The sequence below is a fragment of the Corella eumyota genome, chromosome 3, assembly GCF_963082875.1.
Source record: "Corella eumyota chromosome 3, kaCorEumy4.1, whole genome shotgun sequence".
Taxonomy (NCBI): Eukaryota; Metazoa; Chordata; class Ascidiacea; order Phlebobranchia; family Corellidae; genus Corella; species Corella eumyota.
Window position 1 is genome coordinate 18,738,834 of NC_137492.1, and position 21,986 is coordinate 18,760,819.

A 21,986-nucleotide genomic window follows, 5' to 3' on the forward strand; every position below is an offset into this window, starting at 1 on the left:
TCCAAATTTTCTTTAAAAGTTTAATTTTTAATTTATATTAAAATAAATAATTAAACAGGTAAGTAATTATTGTTTGACTTTGTAATTGGTGAACTGACAGACGGATAAATGATGGAACCTCAACAACAGGTTTTGTTATCTGTTGAAGCGGAGGCGATTATTGAAGCACTGGAGGATTACAAAATAAAAGATATTGGCGGTCCAAAGTAGGTTTTTATTTTCTTCTAAGAGTATTATAATAAATTTAAAGCAGTGTTAAACTGTCTGTATCAGGTAGCACTAGCAGAAATTTAACCGGCGAGCCGGCAGCCTGGTGTAGTAAAAAGAACACTTGCTACACCACACATAAGGCTGTGGGTTTAATTCCCACTGCTCTCATGCTGTAGCGCCGTTGAGTAAGGCGCTATAAACGGCATGAACTCCTGCTGAGCCAGCACTTAACAAGCAGTGTAATTATCAGGCAATTATAATTCACAATATTCCAAACTGCCATAGGCAATTCGAAACTGGGTCGGAGTAACTTATGTTACTCTATGTTTATGTCATAAAGTCAACTTTTCCACATCGAGGATAAATGAATGCGAAAAAAAACTATAGTTCTTATGTCCTTAAACATTGCGTTAGTAAAAATGTTTTCTTATTTTCATAGATGGCAAAAGCATCATGAATATGTTGAAAGGTTAAACATGCAAGCTTTATTAAGCGCTTCACAAAAAGAAGAAGAATTCATAAAAGAAACTTTAATAACTCTAGACAAGGTTTATTCATTTTTTGTACTAATTAAACTAAGTTTTAAAAGTTAAAAATGCCTATGCAGACATACTTTTGCTAATTTTTTGGTTTTATGTTTTAGATTCCTGTGTTGATTACTGATTTAATTGCTACTGAAATCTGGAAACAAAATGTTTTTAAAATAATTCTCCAAACCAACTTTAAACCAAATTCAACTATTCCGTTATACATGACAGTAAGTTAGTTTTAAAATTACAATAATTTTTTTTGTATTTCTATTTATTCTCTATGTGGTAAGGTCAAATTTACGACCTTAACATAGAATATTGTTTGTTACCCCGACCCAGTCTTAAGTTTAGGTAGGCTGTTTAGAATATTATTGACTATAATTGCCCTGCCTAATAATTTAACTCCTAATTGGTTGTTGACTCATCAGGAGTTCATACCATTTATAGCACCTTACTAGGGTCACTACAGTTTAAAAGCAGTGGGGATCGAACCCAAAACCTTATGTAGTAAAGCCAAGTGTTTTTACCACCGTACTGCTACAGTGACTTCAACAAGACCACACTGCTACAGTGACTTCAACAAGACTCCTACAAAAAAATTACAAACTTTTTCAGTTATACCATGAAGCAACATTGGTCAACTTAATTGAAACCGTGGTTTTCCACAAAGAGAGCTTGGAATCGGCTGAGGACTCTGTTTTGGATCTTCTTGATTATTGCTACAACAAACTTACTCTTGCTGTATCTGACAAACATAAACCTAATATTGAAGAAATTACAAGAGAAAGTGAAGAACCGAACTGCTTAGAGGTATGGTCAAATTTAATAAATCAAAGCTTGTAAAAATTGAACAAAATATTTAATTTAAAATATATATATAAGCTGAAAATTTTTAGTGTAATTTTTTCTGTTACTTTTTAACTTTGTGTGCCAATAGGAACTAAAGCAACAAAGTACTAAAATGGATTTTGAAATATCTGTTAAAGCCATCTCTATACTCCGATACATAACAGATTCAATTGAAAGGTAAAATTCACAAGATTTTTTATAATTCCTAACATGTTATAGCCATTGTTTTTTAATACGTAAGGTGATATTTGTTTTAGTTTGCCCTTAAGCATGTTATCTCGTGTGTTGAACACTCACAATATTCCATGTCTTCTTGTGGAGTTATTAGAGCATCCTCCTTGGACATATATAGAAGGTGGAACGACTAAAAAATATATTGGTAAGCATAAAAATTTTAATACAATCTAATATAAAATTTTTATGTATTTTATGTATATTTTTTAGACATCATTTTTTTTAAATTTTTAAACCTTTTTTTTCATTCAATATTACAAATTGTAAATTGAACATTGTTTTTGTTAAATTTTTTTATTTCTCAATAACAAGATGGAAAATGGAAGGAATTGTCCGGCCCAGATATTTTACAACTTACTAAGATTGAAGGTCAGGTTTGGCTCTCACTTTATAACCTAATAATGAACCCAACATGTATGAGAAAATATGATTTCAACTCTTTCAACAAAGCACAAATCATGAAGGTAAACATAAGGCAAACATATTTTATTCTATACTTTTATTTTAATTTGGTGATTTTTTATAAGGTTAAAACATATATGAATGAAGTTCTGTTGGATCAACTTCCGATATTGGTTGAAATGAGAAGATATTTGGAACAGATTTCAATGACTGACTCACCTCCTCCAAAGTAAATTACTTTTAAAGTGTATGTTAACCGAAAAAATAAAATAAATGTCTAATTATTTTCCTTTTAAGACAAGATCTTGTGTTGGAGCAATTACCTGAAATTAGAGACATGATTTTAAAGGAGAACAACGGCAAATGGAAAGCAATTGCAAAATTCCAAATGAAAAATTATTTTGATCCAAGTTTTGACGACATTAAGAAGCAAGCCCAGAGGTAAATAAATCTATTCAATTTTTAAATCCTAACTTTATTAGATTTTTTATCTATTACAAAAAATGTTTTTTTAGATTAGCTGACACTTATAACTTTGATGCAATGGATTCATTGCTCTCTGAGGTCCCCAAGTGTTCAGTTTGTGGCGAGGAGGCAACTAAGCGATGTTCAAGATGTCGACAAGAGTGGTATTGCAAACGGTAAGATCAAAAATTTGACATTTTTTGACTGTTTAAGTATTTTGTCCTGTTGGTTTTAAAGGTTTAGTATAGGATTTTTGCCCCACTTTTTAATCCTTTTATATATAGATTTTAATATGCCAGTTATTATCCTTTTCATTATATTTAAACAGGGAATGCCAAGTTCAACACTGGCCAAAACACAAAGCAGTTTGTGATGTAATGTCAGCTGGGGATGCAAAATCTTAATACAGGTTTTCAATTTGTTTGGAATATTGAAAAAAGCTTCAAATTTTGACTAAGTATTCATATTTTTAGTGTTGTATTTTTATGTTTGAAATATATATAAATTGTTGTTTATTTTTTTAAAAGGTTTATCAATTTTTAATCATTAAGATATGGGTTGGCCACTGTTCTACTTAAATAGCAATCCAAAAAATTATTTTTTCAGCTAGAGGTTTATTAATATGTAAATAAATCTAGCACACTAAATTAAAAAATAAATAAGAAAAAACAACATTTTGATATTCTAGGATATAAAATCGGTTAAATATTGCCATTTTAAAACCATAAAAATAATTCACAAATATATTTTTATCAAGACATCACCTTTAAACCAAAATATAAATCGTCGTAGAAATCTTTAGGTATAAGCACGACTAAATGTGTAAATTATTTAAAAAGGCCACAAATATAATATTTCCATTCAAGAAACTAAAACACTAGCGCTAGAATATATTAATAATAAAAATGTAGAACTAATATAATCCCTATAAAGTATTGTTATTATTAACAGCAATTTCTTTTGGTGTATATCACTTGACCTTACTATTAAATTATTAATTTCTACTGCTATTAATTATTATTAAGTCATGTTATGGGAAGAGTAATACAAAAAAGTGCAAATATAATGTATAGTTACAAACCATATACTGCCTTCTAAAATAAAACCAACATAAAAACAATAAACAGTTAGAAGCACGTTAAAAGGATATGGGTAAAACAAATGTGTATAATAATCATTGAATGTTTTAAAGTTAAAATCTACTTGGGAATGTACCGTAACTGCAAATTGGAATTGAAATGATATTGCAGTTGGAAAAAATTAAAGCAATCTTATGATATGCAAACTATCTCTTAAAATGGTAGAAAATAAATATTTGAAGGTTATTTCAGCAGCAAAAACACTACAATCAAGATATACAAGGCTAAATAAAAATTGGTATTGTGGTATTTTTGTTGCCATTGGGAATAATTAATACTAAAATAAGGCACATAATATTTAAATAATTGCTTTTTTACCGGCATTTGGTATTACATTTTTGCTTTCTGGCTTCGGTAAACTGTAAATATAAACTGCTGATATAACTAGACCAGCGCCAACAACAAACAAGCCGGTAACATCAAAGTTAAATAAAAATACTGCAGCAATGGTGGATACAATAATTGAGACTGATGTCGCAAAACCCTTTAAGATATTGTCCGCGTACTTTATTACAACAGCAACTAATAATCCACCAAATGCCTGGTTACAAATGATAAACCAAACTAAAGGTGAGTATCCGAAGAAAAAACCTTTTTCAGCAACACCGGCACCATCTTTAGTCCATACTCCTATTAGACCTGACATGACGCCGAACATACCAAGTTGAATATTACGAAGCCACACCGATCCCTTGCTTCCTTTTAAAATTTTTTCAAAATATACTCCCGCGAATCCGGAAGACAAACAAGAAACTATGACAGCTGCAAGTCCAACCAGTGCATTTTGTCCATCATTGACTGTTGTGCTTGAAGATTTTGACTGAACTTGAACCTAAGCAACATAAAAAGAATTTAAGAGTTTGAAGTACTTTCATTGTCATCAAATACAAGCTACTTAAACATTGTTACAAATATGATACATTTACTTTTTGTTTCAATTTGGAATTAGGTAATTTTTAAATACACTTTCTACCTGAACAATAGCTACTCCAGTGAATAGAAGGATCATAGAAAACCACTGCATTTTAGAAAGTGTTTTGCCCAACATAAGCACAGAGAATAATGCTGTCGTTAAAATCTTTAATTGATATGAAACCTGAAAACACAAAAATTCTTGATTTACAAAAAAAATTAATTTAGTTAATTCGTTTTTAATTTAAATAAAGATTAACATAAGTTATAAATATAATTTTTTAGAATTACTTGAAATGTAGCAGCAGGAAGGTTAGAAACAGCGACATACAAAAGATTATTTTGAACCATGTATATTAATGAAGGCACGGCTAACTTTAACGTATCCAATGGTTGTTTAATTATATTATCATTCAAAAAACTTCCAAATTGCTTAAAATTTCCTGAAAAAGATTGTTGTGATTAATAGTTCAGGAATTTTAATAAGGAATATTATCACAATAAATGACTTTGACCTTACACCCTTTATATATCTATTTTAAAAGTTTTATAATATGAAAGTTTTATACAGAATGACCTTTTGTATAACTGTATTACAAATATAATCATTGTTTAACCATTTCCAAAATTACACAAATTGTTTACCTTTATGTTCATATAGAATGATCAGTAAACAAGTCACTAGTTTGAGTAATTCAGAAGCCGCCACTGCGGTTGTAGGAAAGAATACATCTCCTTCTCTAGTTCTGGCATGTCTCATAGTTAGAATTAATGTTGCATTTTGAATAATAAGAAATACCAAAGACACATACTTCATATTTGCTGTAATATTTAAAACATAGTATTAAATAAATTTACTAATGTATGGTACATTTACATTTGTTAGTTAGTCCTTAATTTACTATTGGCATTTTTTAATCAAACTAATACAAATGTATATATATTACTAACTGACAAACTTATAATTAAGTAGAGTTGATTATGCCGAATTCAATATTTTAACTATTGTTAAAGTAAGTACATGATAAACATAATTTTAATTCTAAGCTTAATATAAACTTATAAAATTTATCGCATTTTTTACCTGCCATGATTTCGGAAAATCCCTTCTTTTTCTGTTGACCCTTCACTAAGTTAGCTTCTAATAAGTTCTCGTTATCCATGTACGCTAGTGTGTGATAGGCAAACGAAAAAAGCGAAAATTCACGCTTCTTACTGCAGTTAATGCAAACAAACCTCACCAATACCGTGCGCTTTTTACGAGTATTTGTAAATAACCCCACAGGCGTTTGTTTTTGAGTTCGCACCTGGGTAATATCCACGTATGGCGTAGCGTACCAGGGTTTCCAAGTAAATTTTATATTTTACCTAAAAGGAAATGCTTTCTGCTTAAAATAAATCTGAATTTTGTGAAACAAAGCAAAAAATTAAACCTAAAACCAAGCATACTATTAGATTATAAATGTAGTAAAATAACGATGAAGTTATGGACAACAAGTTAATAAGTTTTTATTTTTATGAAACACTTTGTAATTTTAAGGTTGTCTGATGTCAACACCTTTTTTTTTCTGTGCTAAAAATGTATTGCAAGTTTTGCTTCTAAAGCTACAAGATGAAAAACTTACTTTAAATCTCCTTTAATATGGTATGTATGGTAAGTTAATTTATTTGCTTTTTGGGTGGGTCTAATTTTGTCATATTGGTAAGAAAAAACTGAAAGTGGCAACTAAACACCTTTCTACACCACACATGAGGTCGTGGGTTCAATCCCCATTGAGCTCATGTTGTAGCGGCCTTGAGTAAGGCGCTATAAACGGTACGAAGTTTTGCTGAGCCAGCACTTAATCAGCAGCATAATTATCGAGCAATTATAATCTATAATATCCCAAACTGCCACAGGCAACTCGAGACTGGGTCGGAGTAACTGATGTTACTCTATGTTTAAGTCGCGCATTTGACTTTCCCACATCGAGGATAGAGATATATACAAAAAAAAATTTAAATTTCTGTACACTATCAAGCTCTAGTTGTTAACTGTTTTTGGAGCACTGCTAATATCAAACTAGCCTTTTGTATTTTTAAACCCCTTACTCAGTACACACATTTTATTTATAAATGATTTATTATATTCACACAATTAAAAAGCAATACAAACTAAAGTTGTTTTAAAAAAGAAAATAAATAGCCTATTATAGAAAATCAGCAGTCTAAAGCGGTAAAACTATCTTTGCAATTTAAATATCAGTGATATTTATTAATTTCAGTTAATTTATTTTGTTAATTCTAAGGTCAAAATCTCCACTTGGACTGTATCGACACAGCATATCATCTTTACCATCTCCATTAACATCTAATGCAATAAGCTGGGGTTTAGGATAGATGGATTTTGCTGAAGACGCAGCACAAAATTCATCAGAGTAAACCGACGGTGATTCAAATTTTCCATTTTTTGACAAGTATACATTTGTTCCACTTAACATAAAAAACAAATTTAAAAAATAGGTAAGCTATTATAACATGTAAATCTTACTTAAAAACGAATCTTGTATATATATACAAAATATGTCCAAGAATGTTATGATACTCCGAATTATATAAGTAATAATTTTATTGGAAATTACCGATCTCCTGAACAAGCAATATCATCAGAATCATCTCCATTAAAATCGCCAATAATTGTACTTTCAATATCACACATAGGACCTTTACCTTTCCATCTTTTATTGGTTATTTTACCATCCGAAGATCCATAACCAATATATCTAAAGGTCCAGAAAAAAATTCCGGTAATTAATTAACTTTATAAATTCTACAACATCATCTAATACTTTGGTATATTTTAAAGGGTATATATATTTGTTTTTTTATTGTATACATATTTAATTTTTCTATACAACTAAAATTGGTGTCTTTAATAATTACAGTTACAAGTATTTACAAATACTTACAAATTACCATTGCTTGAGCATAAAACATCTTCCTTCTTATCTCCATTGAAATCTCCAAAAATCCAACCGGTTTGTTTTACATGGGAACCAGGTAAGTCCTTACAAATTCCTTCCATTTTCTCAGGTACCAAATGAAACAGGGAAGCTAAAAAAGAAGCAGGTATTACTAGCTACGGTTTATAAATAACTGACAGCGTGGTGTAGTGACCAGAACAGTCAGTTTCACTACATGAGGTCCTGGATTTGATCCCCACTGCTCGTATGCTATAGCATGACTAAGAAAGGTGATATAAACGGTATAAACTCCTGCTGAGCCAATACTTAATCAGCAGTTTAATTATCAGGCAATTACAAACAAAAAAAATTACAACAATATAAATTTATTTTACCTGGAGGTATAGGTGCATCATAACCACTATTTATTGCTGATTTTCCTAAAATACGAGGTGCTTGTAGGCCAGAATTGGATGAAGGTGTTCCACAATACCATCCCTCACCCGGTGTTATTCCACTTGATCCTGAGTGTACTGTTGTCTTCTGCGGTTTTCCATCTACTGGACATGGATATCTAAAAAAAAAATTTTTCTAATGCCTTATGTGTTCGGTTAATTCTCAGTGCTGGTATGTAAAACGTCATTTGCATCTGAATATATTAAACCCGATATAAATTTGCAGATAAAAAGTTATTTTACTTTTCCATACAAGAGCAACTTAACATAGCCTGGCAAAAATGATGGTGCTTTTGGACAGCCTTACACACTGTAGAGTTTAATCTGTTACCTGACATAGCAGAATTTATATTCTTTCGATGACCCAGGACATCCTGTTTTAATTTCATTTCCTTTAAGGCAAGTTCTTGTTCGTTGACAACTTTCATGTTTCTGAGTTCCACAAGTGACAGAGCAAGAAGAATAAGCTCCCCATGGCGACCAAGCCAATCGATTGTTTACTTCAAAAAGTTATTAATAATTATTTATTTTATTTTTTATAAATTTATTTATCCTCAGTGTGGGAAGGTCAACTACACGACTTTTTTTTCTGTATATATCTTTATCCTCGATGTGGGAAAGTCGTATGTGCGACTTAAACATAGAGTAACATCAGTTACTACGACCCAGTCTCGAGTTGTCTGTGGCAGTTCGGGATATTATAGATCATAATTGCCCGATAATAATGCTGCCGATTAAGTACTGGCTCAGCAGGAGTTTATACCGATTATAGCGCCTTACTAAAGAGAGCTACAGCATGAGATTAGTGGGGATTGAACCCACGACCTCATGTGATGTAGCAGGTGTTCTTACCACTCCACCACTCTACTGGTAAAATCTGTCTTACATGCATTACTTTTACCTGGACTTGGTTGGTTTGTGGTTGTAACAACCTTATTTGTCTGCCAAGTTGATTGTGTCGTGATAACTCTTGTTGTTGTTAATAGTCCAGGTGTCCGAATAGGAAAAGTGGAAGTTGTGGCTATAGTTCGAACAGTTGCTGTGGTTATTGGTAAGGGACGTTGAGTAAAAGCAGTTGTAGTGGTAGGTATTGTAGTATAAGGTGGGGTAGTTGATGCTGTTGTTAGTTGTCCTGATGAAGAAGTTGTAGTTGTTGCTATTGTTGTGGAGAGGTCACCTAAATATAAGATTATAGTGGTGGCTTTGAATTTATATAAAGAAGATGCTTTTTTTAAATTTTTAAAAAAGAGTATACATTTTTCTTTATTATTATTGGTGATAATTTTTGATTAATTAGCTCCTTACAAATATATTGATACGGTATGATTGGCTTTAAACCAGATATAATTACCTGGACAAGTAACTTGACAAACTTCTGAGGACATATGATTTCCATCACATAATTGTCCTTCTGCAACTCCCTGACCGTAACAGAGTCTGCCTCTGTGATTACATTAAGTATAAACATGCTAGATACTAAAGTTGTCACTTTAATGTCTGATGTTATAGCAAAATTGCCACCAGTTTATTTTTTTGAGTTGATTTAATTTTATTACCTTAATCTTATGCTTTCCCCGTCACCACATTCACCCTGGCATGCACCCCATGGATACCAATCCGACCACTGCCTCTCTCTCTGACTACAAGGCACTTCACCTTGACATTCACTCTTCTCATAATAAGCTCTCGGATCCCCACAATTTCCTGCACCCTTGTTAAGATAAAAATAGTTTCTGTAAGTGTTATGTTAATTTATGTTTTTTGTAATTATGTTCTATCAAGCCTTGAGTAATGTGCTATAAACGAGCCAACACCTAATTAGCAGCTTAATTATTGGGCAATTATAAATCCATAATATCCCAAATTGTCAAAGTTAACTTGAGACTGGGTCAGGTTACTGATTTTACTCTATGTTTAGGTCGTAAAGTTGACCTTCCCACATTAAAAAAATTATGCAATGAACATCTTAAATAAAGTTAAGCAGCAAATTTTTTTTTTTTACTTGAGCGCAAACTCTTCTTCTGACATGGTATGGAACCTCATCTCCCATACATTCGCATGTGCTTGACCAGGGCCCCCAGAAGGCCCACACATGTTTAGTCACCCCCTCACGATCCACAAATGTCTTGTAGCGAATATCCCCCTTATTTTCTTTGGAAACACTGTAAGGAACTACTTTTCCACCTAAAAAAAAAGTTAAATATTAGTATTGTTAAGCTAAAGTCAATTGCCTATAACTGTAAACTTGGAAATATAACCAGTCTTTTTAGCCTGGAAAAAAACACTGTAGCCAATAGTTCATTTAAAATTTAGGATGTACAATATATATTTAATATATAAAAAACATATTTAAACAATTTTTTTGTATTTTTACCTTTACTGGGGCAAGGATATAAACGATTCAACTCAAAGAGATCTTGTTCTGAAAATGTGTTCCCTTTTGTTATTGTTTGGTCCTCTAAAACAACAAAAAACAAATTTCACTATAAAAAATACAGTGTTAAGATTAGATATGCTAACCTCTTTTTAAAAGTGTCATAACTGGTTGCCCATTTGAGGAAAATGCAAATGTATCGTAATGCATAAGTGAATCATAATCATATGGTGAACCTAGATCCAATGCAATTTCAGTAGCAATAAACTTGAAATTGTGCATTTTTGCTAAAAAAAGTTTTTTTTATAAATTTCTTTAATATAAAAAAGGCCTATTGTTAATCTAATTTTTGTTACTCTGACCCAGTCTTAAGATTAATGTGTTTTTATTGTCTAATATCTAAAAATTTATACTTAAAAATTTAAGACATTTTTTTGGGGAATTAAACTAATAAGCGATATGCCACTATTTATACAGTTTACACTTACATGGCTCAATATTATTATTGTTAATTCTAACAAATTCATTTCGGTCATTTCTAGCTTGTTCATGCAGAAAACCAAGTGCATGCATTAACTCATGGATAATAATGTTCGGAAAAACACAACCTAAACAATTTTTGTAATATACTGGTAATATATATATTTTTTTGTATATATCTTTATCCTCGATGTGGGAAAGTCAAATGCCCGACTTAAACTTAGAGTAACAACTGTTACTCCGACCCAGTCTCGAGTTGCCTTCAGCAGTTTGAGATATTATAGATTATATTTGCCTAGTAATTATGCTGCTGATTAAGTGCTGGCTCAGCAGGAGTTCATACCATTTATAGCGCCTTACTTAAGGGTGCTGCAGCATGAGAGCAGTGGGGATTGAACCCACGACCTCGTGGTGGTGTAGCAAAGGTTCTCACCACTACACCACGCTGCCGGTTAAAAATATAGTGTGCCATAAAAATATGCATTGACAATTGAGTAAATTACATCTTAGTTAAACTGCATATAGTTTACCTGGCCCCAAATTTAAAAACTGTTTTTTTCTTTCCACCCGCCAGATAGCTTTTCCTACAGCAGATCTATAACATAAAAAACAATTCTAAATTATGTTTAATCTGTTACAATTCATGCCTATTTAACCCTTTTTTAGCCATTACAACCCTTATGTCTTTATCTCTATGTCTATATACATATTTTAATGAATTTTTTTTACCCACAGCCTCTGTCCTGTCTTGTTGTAATAGTTAAATAGTATAAAGGATCCTCAGCAGGTTTAGGTCTAATACGAATGCAAGTCCTGTCATCAAACTCCTTTATTGCAGCCTTAAATTGTGCATCCCCAGTTAACGTGGCTAAAAAATAAAGTTATTGCATGATTTAATAGAAATTTAATTGCTAAAAACCCCTATTAGTAATAACTCTGAATTTTACTGACTGTCTGCTTCATAGTACATGTAAAAAAGATCATCTACAACGTTGTCCCCCCACAAACTATCATATCTTCCAACAGACCCCCCTCCAAATATACTCAGTTTTGATCCTTCTTCAACAAGACCATATTCCTTTAAATAAAAACCATTTAAACAGTTTAATTTCTGTATTTGGGTAATTCAATGGGCAACAATGTCTTAGGCTTAAAATCTAGGCTTAGTTTATATTGCTGTCTTGTTACTAAATGTTTTATTTTACCGACAAAAACACAGGCAAAGATTCTTCATTAAATTGGATGTCTCCTTCAAATTGTCCGGCAGTTGCACATTCACAAGATACTGGACAGTTGTCCTCATTATAATATCCAAATGGACAATCCAGCTCACATAAAGTTACATCAAATGTACATTTTTCAGCTAAAAAAATAATAAAATGTTAAAAATTTAAAGTTTACTTCCTTTTTACTACATGAATGACTGGGTTAAAAGTTAATTGACTGACTCACATTTGCAATTATTAACAAGGATTGGATCTTTTCCAGGCACAGTACAGGCTGAGTAGACTTTAGATGAGGAACCTGAAAAAATTGGTAAAATCATTATTTTTAGATATACAAACACCTTGAATATTAACGAATTTATATTAACATAAAACTGCCTAATTACATAACAGAAAAAAACATGCATATACTTACTAAAATAAGCAATTAATATAACTATTCCAACGATCAGCACTCCACCAATTAAGGCAATTACAGATTTTTTAGAGCCCGTATCTTTTTGTTTTGTAACTTGTTTTCTACGTTGACTATCTATACCAATTAAGTAACTGATTTAGGTTTTGACTTTAAAATAAAGTTTAGGTAGCCTGTTGTATGTCAATACTGTCGTACTGTTAAGGCTGGTACTTACTGTGCGGTTTTTGTTGCCTTCTTTGACCCTTTTTAGATTGAACCATTTCATTGGTAGAAGCGCTTGCAATAATACTTTAACATTACAGCAAGTTATTAATAATAAAAGCCTGGACTTTTTATGGTAATAGTTTTAAAGAACTGTAAGTGGTATAGGCAATTAATACTTAGATTTAAAAGCTTCAATAACTTACAGTTAACAATAACAGGTTTCGTGTTTAAGGGTATTATGAATAATAATAAAACAATATTTTAATAATAAGCACGTGTTTTTGTATAAACAGCAATAACATTACAAATTTATGACTGAGCAGGTATTTTTACTTAAAATTTAATGGTTTAAATTGCTTCTCCCTTGGAAGAAATTGGCTTAAAATAGTTTGTTAAATGCTTCAGTTTTTCAAGATTGTTTTATTTTTGGGTTATTTAATTTAAAGATAAGCTAATAGACGAACAATTAAAGTGTTATCCTCAAGCAAATATTTAACCACAGTGGTGTTAGTTTAAGGTTTTGACTCTACACTGAATTTAACGTTTATTATAAAAGCAGATGGTAAAGCACTGAGCATAGTTGATTTTATACGGAGAGTCGATGACACATTAAAACCAACGGTTAAAATCCAATATTCAGGATGAATTATGTATCATTGCAAACTAGTAGTAAGTATTATTCATTCAGTTTTAATAACTGTAAGTCATTTATAAAGGTAAAAGCTAAAAGCTGTAAAAATGTTTAAGAAATCGTTTAAGTTAATTCCAAGTTGTAAAATAGGTAATTCACATCGCTACGATTGTACTAATATAACCCAAATACTTTACCGTGGAGACCTCAATGATTTAGAAGAATATTTTAAAGTTAGTGTCATATCTGATCAAACAAAAGCTAAACTCAACGAAATTGATGAATTCGAAGGCCTAGCACCGTTACATTTGTCTATAAGGTAAGCTAAGCACTAGAAAAATCACCTAATAAACTAAGAATATATTGAAATAAATGTTTTTTATGCTAGATTTGGATACGCGGACGCTTGTAAGTTACTAATAAAGCATGGAGCCGATATTAAACTTAAAGATAAGGAGGGAAAGTATCCTATTCATTATTCAACCAAATTCTTCAAAAAATCAAAAACTTTGGCACAGGTATGATAGGTTAATATTGTTCAGTTAACATTCTTAATTTAACAACCATGAATTTTAAAGAAATTTAGTGACTTACTCACTCTCAGAACAAACACTTGCATCAGAAAAGCAACTGCATTGGAATTTTGTTAAGTCACAACGTAGACGTAAACAGCAAGGATCAATTTGATAACACTGCGTTACATTATGCTTGCTATAAAAACCACGTCGAAGCTGTGAAATTATTGTTAGCTGTTGAATCTGTTGATATTCAGGTTAGAACGTTTTTATTATATGAACTTATGCCTTGTAACACCCGGCAACGTATGTAGTGGTTGGAACATTTGTTATTACTACATATGGCCAAGGGTTCGATCCCCACGGTAATATATTTTTATGGCGCCCTAGACTGTATAAAATCCTGCTAAGCCGATAATTTAAACTGCAAAGGGAAACTCGAGACTGGGTTTTTACAAGTCTTTTTTTCATCAAAATTATTCGAAATTTATTTATTAATTAATTTAATTTCATAGGCACAAAATGACCATGGATTTTCGCCATTACATGAAGCCGTTAGACAAGGACACGGCGACGTAGTAAAACTTCTTCTGCAATATGCGAAACAAAAACATATTCTTAGTGATATTATTGCCAGCAGAACGGAGAAGCAAAGAACGCCACTTATTTTCGCATGCGATGGAGGCTACACCGAGGTAAATGTGTTACATTTTTTACTTTATTTAATATAAAAAAGAATAGCGTGGTGTAGTGGTCAGAACACTTGGCTTCACTACATTGGGTCATGGGTTCGTTACCTATTGCTTTCATGCTGTTGCGCCCTTAAGTAAGGAGCTATAAAACGGTATGAACTTCTGCTAAGCCAATATTTAATCAGCAGATGAATAATCGAGCAATTATAATCTATAATATCTCAAACTGCTGAAGGCAACTTACGATTGGGTCTGAGTAACTAATGTTAGCCTACTCTATTTTAAAGGCCGTGAAGTCGACTTTACCACATCGAGGGTAAAAAATATTAAAAAGACCTCTTTTTTAATTTACTTTATTATTAGGTAGCTCGTATTATTCTTAATGCTGCTGGGAATCAGAATGATGAGGAATTGATGTTAAGATTATTAGATGTTGATGTAGATCTTAACAATTCTCTTCATGTGGCAATTGAAAGCGGTTCACTATCTATGGTTGATTTATTAATTAAAACTTGGAAATCGAAAATGGATTCGTCTAAAGAAACAAAAAACTTAATCTTGTTAGGTACAATATTTGATGTCTTAAGTAAAGAATGGGCGATTTTTTAATTTTATCTATTACAATCAAGTTTTTTAATTTTTTTGTTGACGTATTAGAGAACTACGGAAACTACATCGATATTGCTCAAAAAGACGGTAATGCCCCCTTGCATATTGCAGCAGAAACAGGAAATCTTGAGAACCTAAAACGCTTGCTTGAAAACAATGCGATGATAAATTCAAGAAACAATATTCAAGCTACTCCAATATGTTCTGCTGCACATAGAGGACATACACAATGTGTTCAATATTTGCTAGATATGTACGTTTTTTTATTTATTCTCGATGTGGAAAAGTCGAATTAACGACCTTAACATAGAGTAACATCAGTTACCTCGACCCAGTCTTAAGTTGCCTTTAACAGTTTGGAATATTATAAATTATAATTAGGGGAGTTCATAATGTTTATAGCGCGTTACTTAAGGGCGTTACAACATTAGAGCAGTGCGGATCGAACCAAGGACCTCATGTAGTAATACCAAGTGTTTTGACCACTACATCACGCTGCCAGTTAAGTTTATTATTTTATTTTTAAACCTTTATATATTCATTATTAACTTTTATTATCAAAAGGGGATGTGACCCTAATCTTCCAAATTTATTTAACTTAACGCCACTTCTTGTGGCATGTGGAAACGGTCACGTTGAAATCATAACTGCTCTTCTTAAACACAAAGCAGTAAATTGCGACTACGTTGATGTTAATGGAAGGAATTGTCTTATGTTAGCTGTGCTAAGTGGAAATAGCGAAGCTATAAAGGTAATTGGAAAAACTAACTATACATATAACAATTTATTTAACTCTGTAAAGTTCTTTTTTTTTGCAAAAGATTTTGTTTTTTAGGTTTTGGTTGATCACCATCCGAATTTTTATGATCTTCTGCATGAAGGTGATAGGTTTGGTGACACAGCTTTACATGTTGCTGCGTTAAAAGCAAACCAAGAGGCTTTAATGGTTGGTATTTGTCTCTATAAAACCTAATTTTTATTTAAAATTAACAAGTGTCAAAAAATACCTACATTAAAAACAGTTACGTATAAATGAAACACATTTTAACCTCGATTTTACCTACTTCCTCAAAGTTAAGTATTCTAGTTGTAATATTTTTATCCCAATTTAAATTTTAAGCTATTACTTGCATTCACGACTCATAAAAACATCCGAAACGATAAAGAACAAACTCCTCTTTTGATTGCTGCTGCGGAGGGACACACGAATTTAGTTCGCGTCATTGTGTCATGTGACCAGTCACTCTTGAGTGACCACGATGAGCATTCGAGAACAGCAATGCACGCTGCTGCCTCACGTGGTCATACCAAAACTATTTCCGAGTTGATTGAACTGGGCGCCGATGTTTTTGTTCTGTAAGTTTATTTTCGATTTTTGTAAACTTATTTCTAATTATTGTATTAAATTCATTAAAAAAATTTATTTTTATACAACATTTTATTGTTTTTTTAGAGACAGAATGTCATGGACTCCATTAGATTATTGCATTACTGGAGGCTTTATTAAATCAGCTAAAGTTTTATTGGAAGCTGCTCCCGATCTAGTACGAAATAGAAACAGGCAAGGGGTAAGACTTATATAACTAAAATAATTTTTAAAGTACAATCTATGTTACAACCTCACAAATAACTTTATTTTTTGTTTCTATAAAACTAAGTACATTTTCTATTTTTTTAGTTAAATAAATACTATTCCATGGGTCCTATAGAACTAATTCAAGGATTAAAGATGTTATTTTATACGCACTTAAACATTGAGCCTATATTTTGCATAGTCATCTAATTACTTACATTTTTTATAAAAGGAAACGCCGCTTCACTTGGCTTGCGCAGAAGCAAACGGTAAAATGGTTAATTTATTGTTAAACCATAACGCCGACGTGACTGCCCGACTCAGCGACGGAAGAAACCCGCTAGATGTCGCTATAGATAACGATAATCAGGATTGTGTCATGGAGATTTTGCAACACAAAGATTGGGAGAAGGCTTTGAAAAACGCAACAATGCCACTAAGCTCTAGTAAAACATTTAAAATACAATTTTTTAAAGTCTTAGTTTTTTTATAGTTCAACTATCCTTGAAAGTTACCTTCATTTAATTATGTCACTCTTTACTTTTAGTTGCTATTATCGATGTATAGGTGAAATGTAATACGTAGTTTAATTAGCAGATTTAAATTTTGTGTATTTTTAGATGTAGTATCTACACCGCTGAGAAGGTTAGTTGAAAAAATGCCTTCAGCCGCTGACGCAGCTTTAACTAAGTTTATGTCTTATAATGGAGCACGAATCGACAGTCAAGACTACCAGGCAATCTTTGTTCTTAAAATCTTATAATACAATGAACCTTATTAATATTTTTTTTATTTATTCTTAATGTGGGATGGTTGATTTCACGACTTAAACATAGAGTAGCATCAGTTACCCTGACCCAGACTCGAATTGCCATTAGCGGTTTAAAATATTATAAATTATAGTTGCCCGATATTCATGCTGCTGATAATTTATCGGCTTAGCAAGAGTTCATATCGTTTATAGCGCCTTACTCAAGAAAGCTACAGCATGAGAGCAGTGGGGATCAAACCCAGGACGTCATGTAATGAAGCCAAATGTGGGGAAGTGTTTTTTTGTAATACTTTAATGCATCTTGGGTTTTTAATTGTCGTAAAACTTTATAATTTCTGTCTCAGATAACTTTTAATTATGAGTTTCTGGACGACGCTTTTGAAATACCAAGATGGAGTAAAATTGAAACCGAAACCTCCTTCTCTGAACAACTTTCTTACACTAAACTAAGTAAGACAACAACCGTCAATCTAAATGAAAAAGAACTGGTATGTTAACATACACATGGTTAAAAAAACTTTTTATTAATTCATTTAAATGGAATTGCTACTAACTCACAATTTGCCACCCCAACCTAAGATTTTTTAGTTATTTTTTGTAATATAAAGTTTCTTATGCTAACTTTTTTTTTACAGTATGCAAACAACAAAGACTTTGCTGAGCCTAAATCACGTGACAAGGACAAACTTATATTGTTACGTAACACTGATACTAATATTTATAATGATGATGGGGTATTGAAAGCTGATGCACAAGCATATTGTAAGGACACCCATGTAGTTGCTAAAAACCACGTTCTTAACATCATGGTAGGTTAATCAAGCTATAATTTTTTAATTTTAAAGTTTATTTACGCTAAAAGGGTTCAATTTCTGCTACTTGTATTTCCTAATATGGGTTAATATGCACTTTTACTTATAAGTTTAATAATTTTTGACACTTTTAATTTTTTTTCATGTCACTGTAGATGATATGTTTTTTTGATATTTTTATCAGGTAAGGGCTGTTGTGACGTGTTTAAGCTATCTGTAAACATCGGGCTTAATTAAAGGCAAATAGTGTGGCATTGATGGGACCCAAATTTAAAACCTTTCGGCCCGTAGTTCGACGCCATGACCGGCTGTGTTTTTTTTTTTTTTTTTTTTATTTATATTTTTTATTGGGAAGGGTGTGCTGTTATGACGTGTTTTAAGCTATCCGTAAACGCCGGGCTCAAGGGCGAATAGTGTGGCATTGGTGCGGCTCGAACCCGAAACCTTTCGGCTCGTAGTCCGACGCCATGACCGGTTCGACACACTACCGGACAAGTGTTTTGTTTTTTTTAGGTTGAAACAAAACGTGAACGTCTCTTGCGACACCCGACGGTCATCAGTTTACTTAATCATAAGTGGAGAAAGTATGGCCATTTACTCTACTTTCTAAATCTGACAAGTTATTTAATATTTATGGGAGTATTTAACATTTACATGACAACAACGCCACCAAGATTTGCTGTTAACTTAACTGGGACGCAGATACAAATAGATGATGGAGCGCCCTGTATATTGTAAGTACTATTAACTTGAAAAACACAACTTTATTTTTTTGATAGATAAGTAATATTGCTTTTTACAAGATGTATGTTATTATAACTGAACTAGGTCTTAAAATGTCTTTTTAGCAGTCTTCAAGTAACCAAAATAAAGTTAGTAAATCAACCTTATGAGGCAATGTGCCAAACCTTATTTAAAAGCAATGTTAAATGAATGGTAACTAATCAATAATAATTTGTTTTTTTGGACTTTTTTTGTTACAGAATTAACGAGGACTCACAAGATGCTTGGGGTTCTGAATGTCAAGAGGGCTCAGATTTTCGATATGTGACGATTGCTCTTATTATTGCCTTTTCCTCAATTCAACTCTTTAAAGAGGTATAGCCTAAGCTATTCAACTCTTTAAAGAGGTATAGCCTTACTTACTCTTTACATTTTAAATTTTTTGAGATAGCACATAAAAAAATAGGTTAGGGTATTTTAAAAGCTAGATTGTTTGCTTTTAGGTAGTTTTTAATGTAGGATTTCTATATCTTTTTTTCTTTAAGGTTTTGCAAATTCTTCATCTCAAGGTGAAATATTTTTTACACCTTTCTAAATACATGGAAATATCTCTTTATATTTTGGCCATATTGGTTGTTATAAATGCTGATAAACTTGGGGCAGATACAGGGATTAGACAGGTAAGACAACTTTAGTTTTAAAAAGGCAACTTTTTTTTAATGTTTTTTTTTACAGAAATGGCAATGGGAAATTGGTGCTTTTGCTATATTAATATCTTGGATTAATTTACTGTTGTATGTACGTCGCACTCTATGGTTGGGTATTTATGTTTTTATGGTGGCGACTGTTGGAAAATCGTTCATCAAATTTTCGGTTGTGTTCCTCATGTTTTTGTTTGGTTTTTCGTTTAGTTTCTACGTTTTACTTTCCAACCAAGTAAGTATTATTTAAAGTTTAATTTAAATTCATAAATTTAGAAGCCAAAAGTTAATAAGCTGCTTGATTATCAAGCAATTATATTCAACAATATCCCAAACTGCCAAAGTCAATTCGAGACTGGGTCAAGGTAACTAATGTTACTCTATGTTTAGATCGCAAAGTCGACCTTTCTACAACGAGGACAAATAAATATAAAAACATTTTAAATAAATAAGCTCTATATTTATATAATCTTATTTTCTTATTAAAAATATTTAAAATTAAATCATATTTTTATTTTTTTACGATCATTTTAGTATGCTTTTTACTCACCTATAACTGCTTGTATTAAAACATTTGTTATGATGATTGGTGAGATGGATTATGCGACAATATTTCTATCCCATTACACTAGCACTGATTACCACGACGGTGTGCAATACTTAGACGCCAGTTTTTGTATTTTTGTTATTTTTGTCGTGGTGATGAGTTTACTTTTAACAAATTTATTGGTAAGTAGTTGCATTAAAAACTAACTTGGTGCTTAAGTTGTATTGCAATATAGGTAACTGTGCTTTTTAAATGGTGCTATTTTTGTATATATCTTTATCCTCGATGTGGGAAAGTTGAATGCGCGACCTAAACATAGAGTAACATCAGTTACTCCGACCCAGTCTCGAGTTGCCTGTAGCAGTTTGGGATATTATAGATTATAAAATTGCCCGATAATTATACTGCTGATTAAGTGCTAGCTTAGCAGGAGTTCATACCGTTTATATTGCCTTACTTAAGGGCACTACATCATGAGAGCAGTGGTGATTGAACTCACGACCTCATGTGTGGTGTAGCAAGTGTTCTTACCACTACACCACGCTGCTGGCCAAGTATTATTAATATGTATACATAACGAAGCTCGCGGGTCATATATTAGCTACGACCATATTAAGACAATTTAAATATAGGGCGGGTGATTAATAAGTGTCTATAATAAATAATAGTTTACCTTTTTATATTTTTTTGTTAAGGTCGGTTTAGCTGTCGATGATATTGCTTCAGTCCAGGACCAAGCTGGTTTACAGCGCCTTGCTTTACAGGTTTAAACATTAGTCAGCTCAAAATATATTTACAAAACTTAATTGAAGCAAACTTTTTATAATTTTTTTAAAATTTAGGTTAACGGAATGTTGGACACTGAATATGTCGCTCCATTTTTTATACGTCGTCGCTGGATGGCGCGGAAGAGGTCAGTGTTTCCAAATAAATATGCTAACCGGAATTTTCTACTACGATGGTTTTTTGAGGAGGAGAGCATGAGCCTAAAATATATTCAGAGGACATTAAACCCTCTAAAAGTAAGAGAATATCATAACGTTGAAATATAACAATAAACTAAGAATACTTTTTACTATTTAGGTTATATATAGGCATTTATTTACCTAAAAAATTAACCCAATTCTTATAATTTCTAATTTATTGCATGTAAATTAAATAATTGTTTTTATAGACTGAAACAGAAAAGTTGAGCATGGAACTGGAAAGAATAAAACAAATGTTACACGGAATTAAAACTCAACTAAGAACTTAAAACCAATTATTTTTTATGTTTTAGTCGTTATTATAAATATAAAGTAAATAAAATAATAAATGGACTTTTATATTAAATACATAGCCTGTTTTAGGTGTATATGATAAAAGTACGTTGTGTACAAATTTAGTTTTGAAAATTATTGCAAATGTTAAAATCCTCGCCAAGTTAGTAGGCATGTTTATTGTGCATATACAGTTTAAGCCTATATGTTAACAAAGGCTTACTAAAACACGTGTTTCTGCGAACTTTAGTTAATGCTTGAGATTGCCTACGCGTTGTTTTTGTGTGTTTTTTTTTCAAAAAACGCCGCGGC

The 21,986-nt window shown here is 31.9% G+C and overlaps 3 protein-coding genes across 3 annotated transcripts; 2 read left to right on the top strand and 1 right to left on the bottom strand.

Moving 5' to 3' along the window:
• The first annotated feature begins 11 nt into the window (after window positions 1-11).
• On the top strand, window positions 12-3,810 carry LOC145746096 (zinc finger MYND domain-containing protein 10-like). Its single transcript, XM_082564285.1, has 11 exons — window positions 12-206; window positions 650-758; window positions 854-967; window positions 1,356-1,550; window positions 1,678-1,766; window positions 1,847-1,968; window positions 2,136-2,287; window positions 2,351-2,454; window positions 2,523-2,666; window positions 2,741-2,866; window positions 3,019-3,810. Exons 1-11 carry the CDS (start codon window positions 109-111, stop codon window positions 3,092-3,094), a joined length of 1,329 nt encoding a protein of 442 aa, XP_082420411.1. The 5' UTR covers window positions 12-108; the 3' UTR covers window positions 3,095-3,810.
• Window positions 3,291-6,033, bottom strand: LOC145746097 (UDP-galactose translocator-like). The gene is made up of 5 exons (XM_082564286.1): window positions 5,826-6,033; window positions 5,387-5,563; window positions 5,033-5,184; window positions 4,803-4,925; window positions 3,291-4,661 (listed from the first exon to the last, which is right to left on the bottom strand). The coding sequence occupies exons 1-5, from the start codon at window positions 5,902-5,904 to the stop codon at window positions 4,128-4,130; spliced, it is 1,065 nt and encodes a 354-aa protein (XP_082420412.1). The 5' UTR covers window positions 5,905-6,033; the 3' UTR covers window positions 3,291-4,127.
• Window positions 6,034-13,578: 7,545 nt separating this feature from the next.
• LOC145746006 (transient receptor potential cation channel subfamily A member 1-like) lies at window positions 13,579-21,670 on the top strand. Its single transcript, XM_082564183.1, has 22 exons — window positions 13,579-13,790; window positions 13,860-13,989; window positions 14,076-14,243; window positions 14,502-14,681; window positions 15,042-15,243; window positions 15,336-15,540; window positions 15,852-16,038; window positions 16,123-16,233; window positions 16,408-16,643; window positions 16,741-16,855; window positions 17,093-17,306; window positions 17,481-17,596; window positions 17,977-18,120; window positions 18,268-18,441; window positions 18,958-19,178; window positions 19,428-19,542; window positions 19,713-19,847; window positions 19,903-20,103; window positions 20,403-20,597; window positions 21,111-21,179; window positions 21,258-21,437; window positions 21,590-21,670. Exons 1-22 carry the CDS (start codon window positions 13,579-13,581, stop codon window positions 21,668-21,670), a joined length of 3,591 nt encoding a protein of 1,196 aa, XP_082420309.1.
• Window positions 21,671-21,986: the final 316 nt, after the last annotated feature.

Coding starts and splice junctions, on each gene's coding strand:
- LOC145746097 (XM_082564286.1), bottom strand. CDS start 5,904: ATGGATAACGAGAACTTATTAGAAGCTAACTTAGTGAAGGGTCAACAG. Junction 5,564..5,825: donor ATTTTCCGAAATCATGGCAG/GTAAAAAATGCG, acceptor TAAATATTACAG/CAAATATGAAGTATGTGTCT. Junction 4,662..4,802: donor CTGGAGTAGCTATTGTTCAG/GTAGAAAGTGTA, acceptor TATGTTGCTTAG/GTTCAAGTTCAGTCAAAATC.
- LOC145746006 (XM_082564183.1), top strand. CDS start 13,579: ATGTTTAAGAAATCGTTTAAGTTAATTCCAAGTTGTAAAATAGGTAAT. Junction 19,543..19,712: donor CAATTCAACTCTTTAAAGAG/GTATAGCCTAAG, acceptor TTTTTCTTTAAG/GTTTTGCAAATTCTTCATCT. Junction 20,104..20,402: donor ACGTTTTACTTTCCAACCAA/GTAAGTATTATT, acceptor CGATCATTTTAG/TATGCTTTTTACTCACCTAT.
- LOC145746096 (XM_082564285.1), top strand. CDS start 109: ATGATGGAACCTCAACAACAGGTTTTGTTATCTGTTGAAGCGGAGGCG. Junction 1,551..1,677: donor AAGAACCGAACTGCTTAGAG/GTATGGTCAAAT, acceptor GTGTGCCAATAG/GAACTAAAGCAACAAAGTAC. Junction 2,667..2,740: donor ATTAAGAAGCAAGCCCAGAG/GTAAATAAATCT, acceptor ATGTTTTTTTAG/ATTAGCTGACACTTATAACT.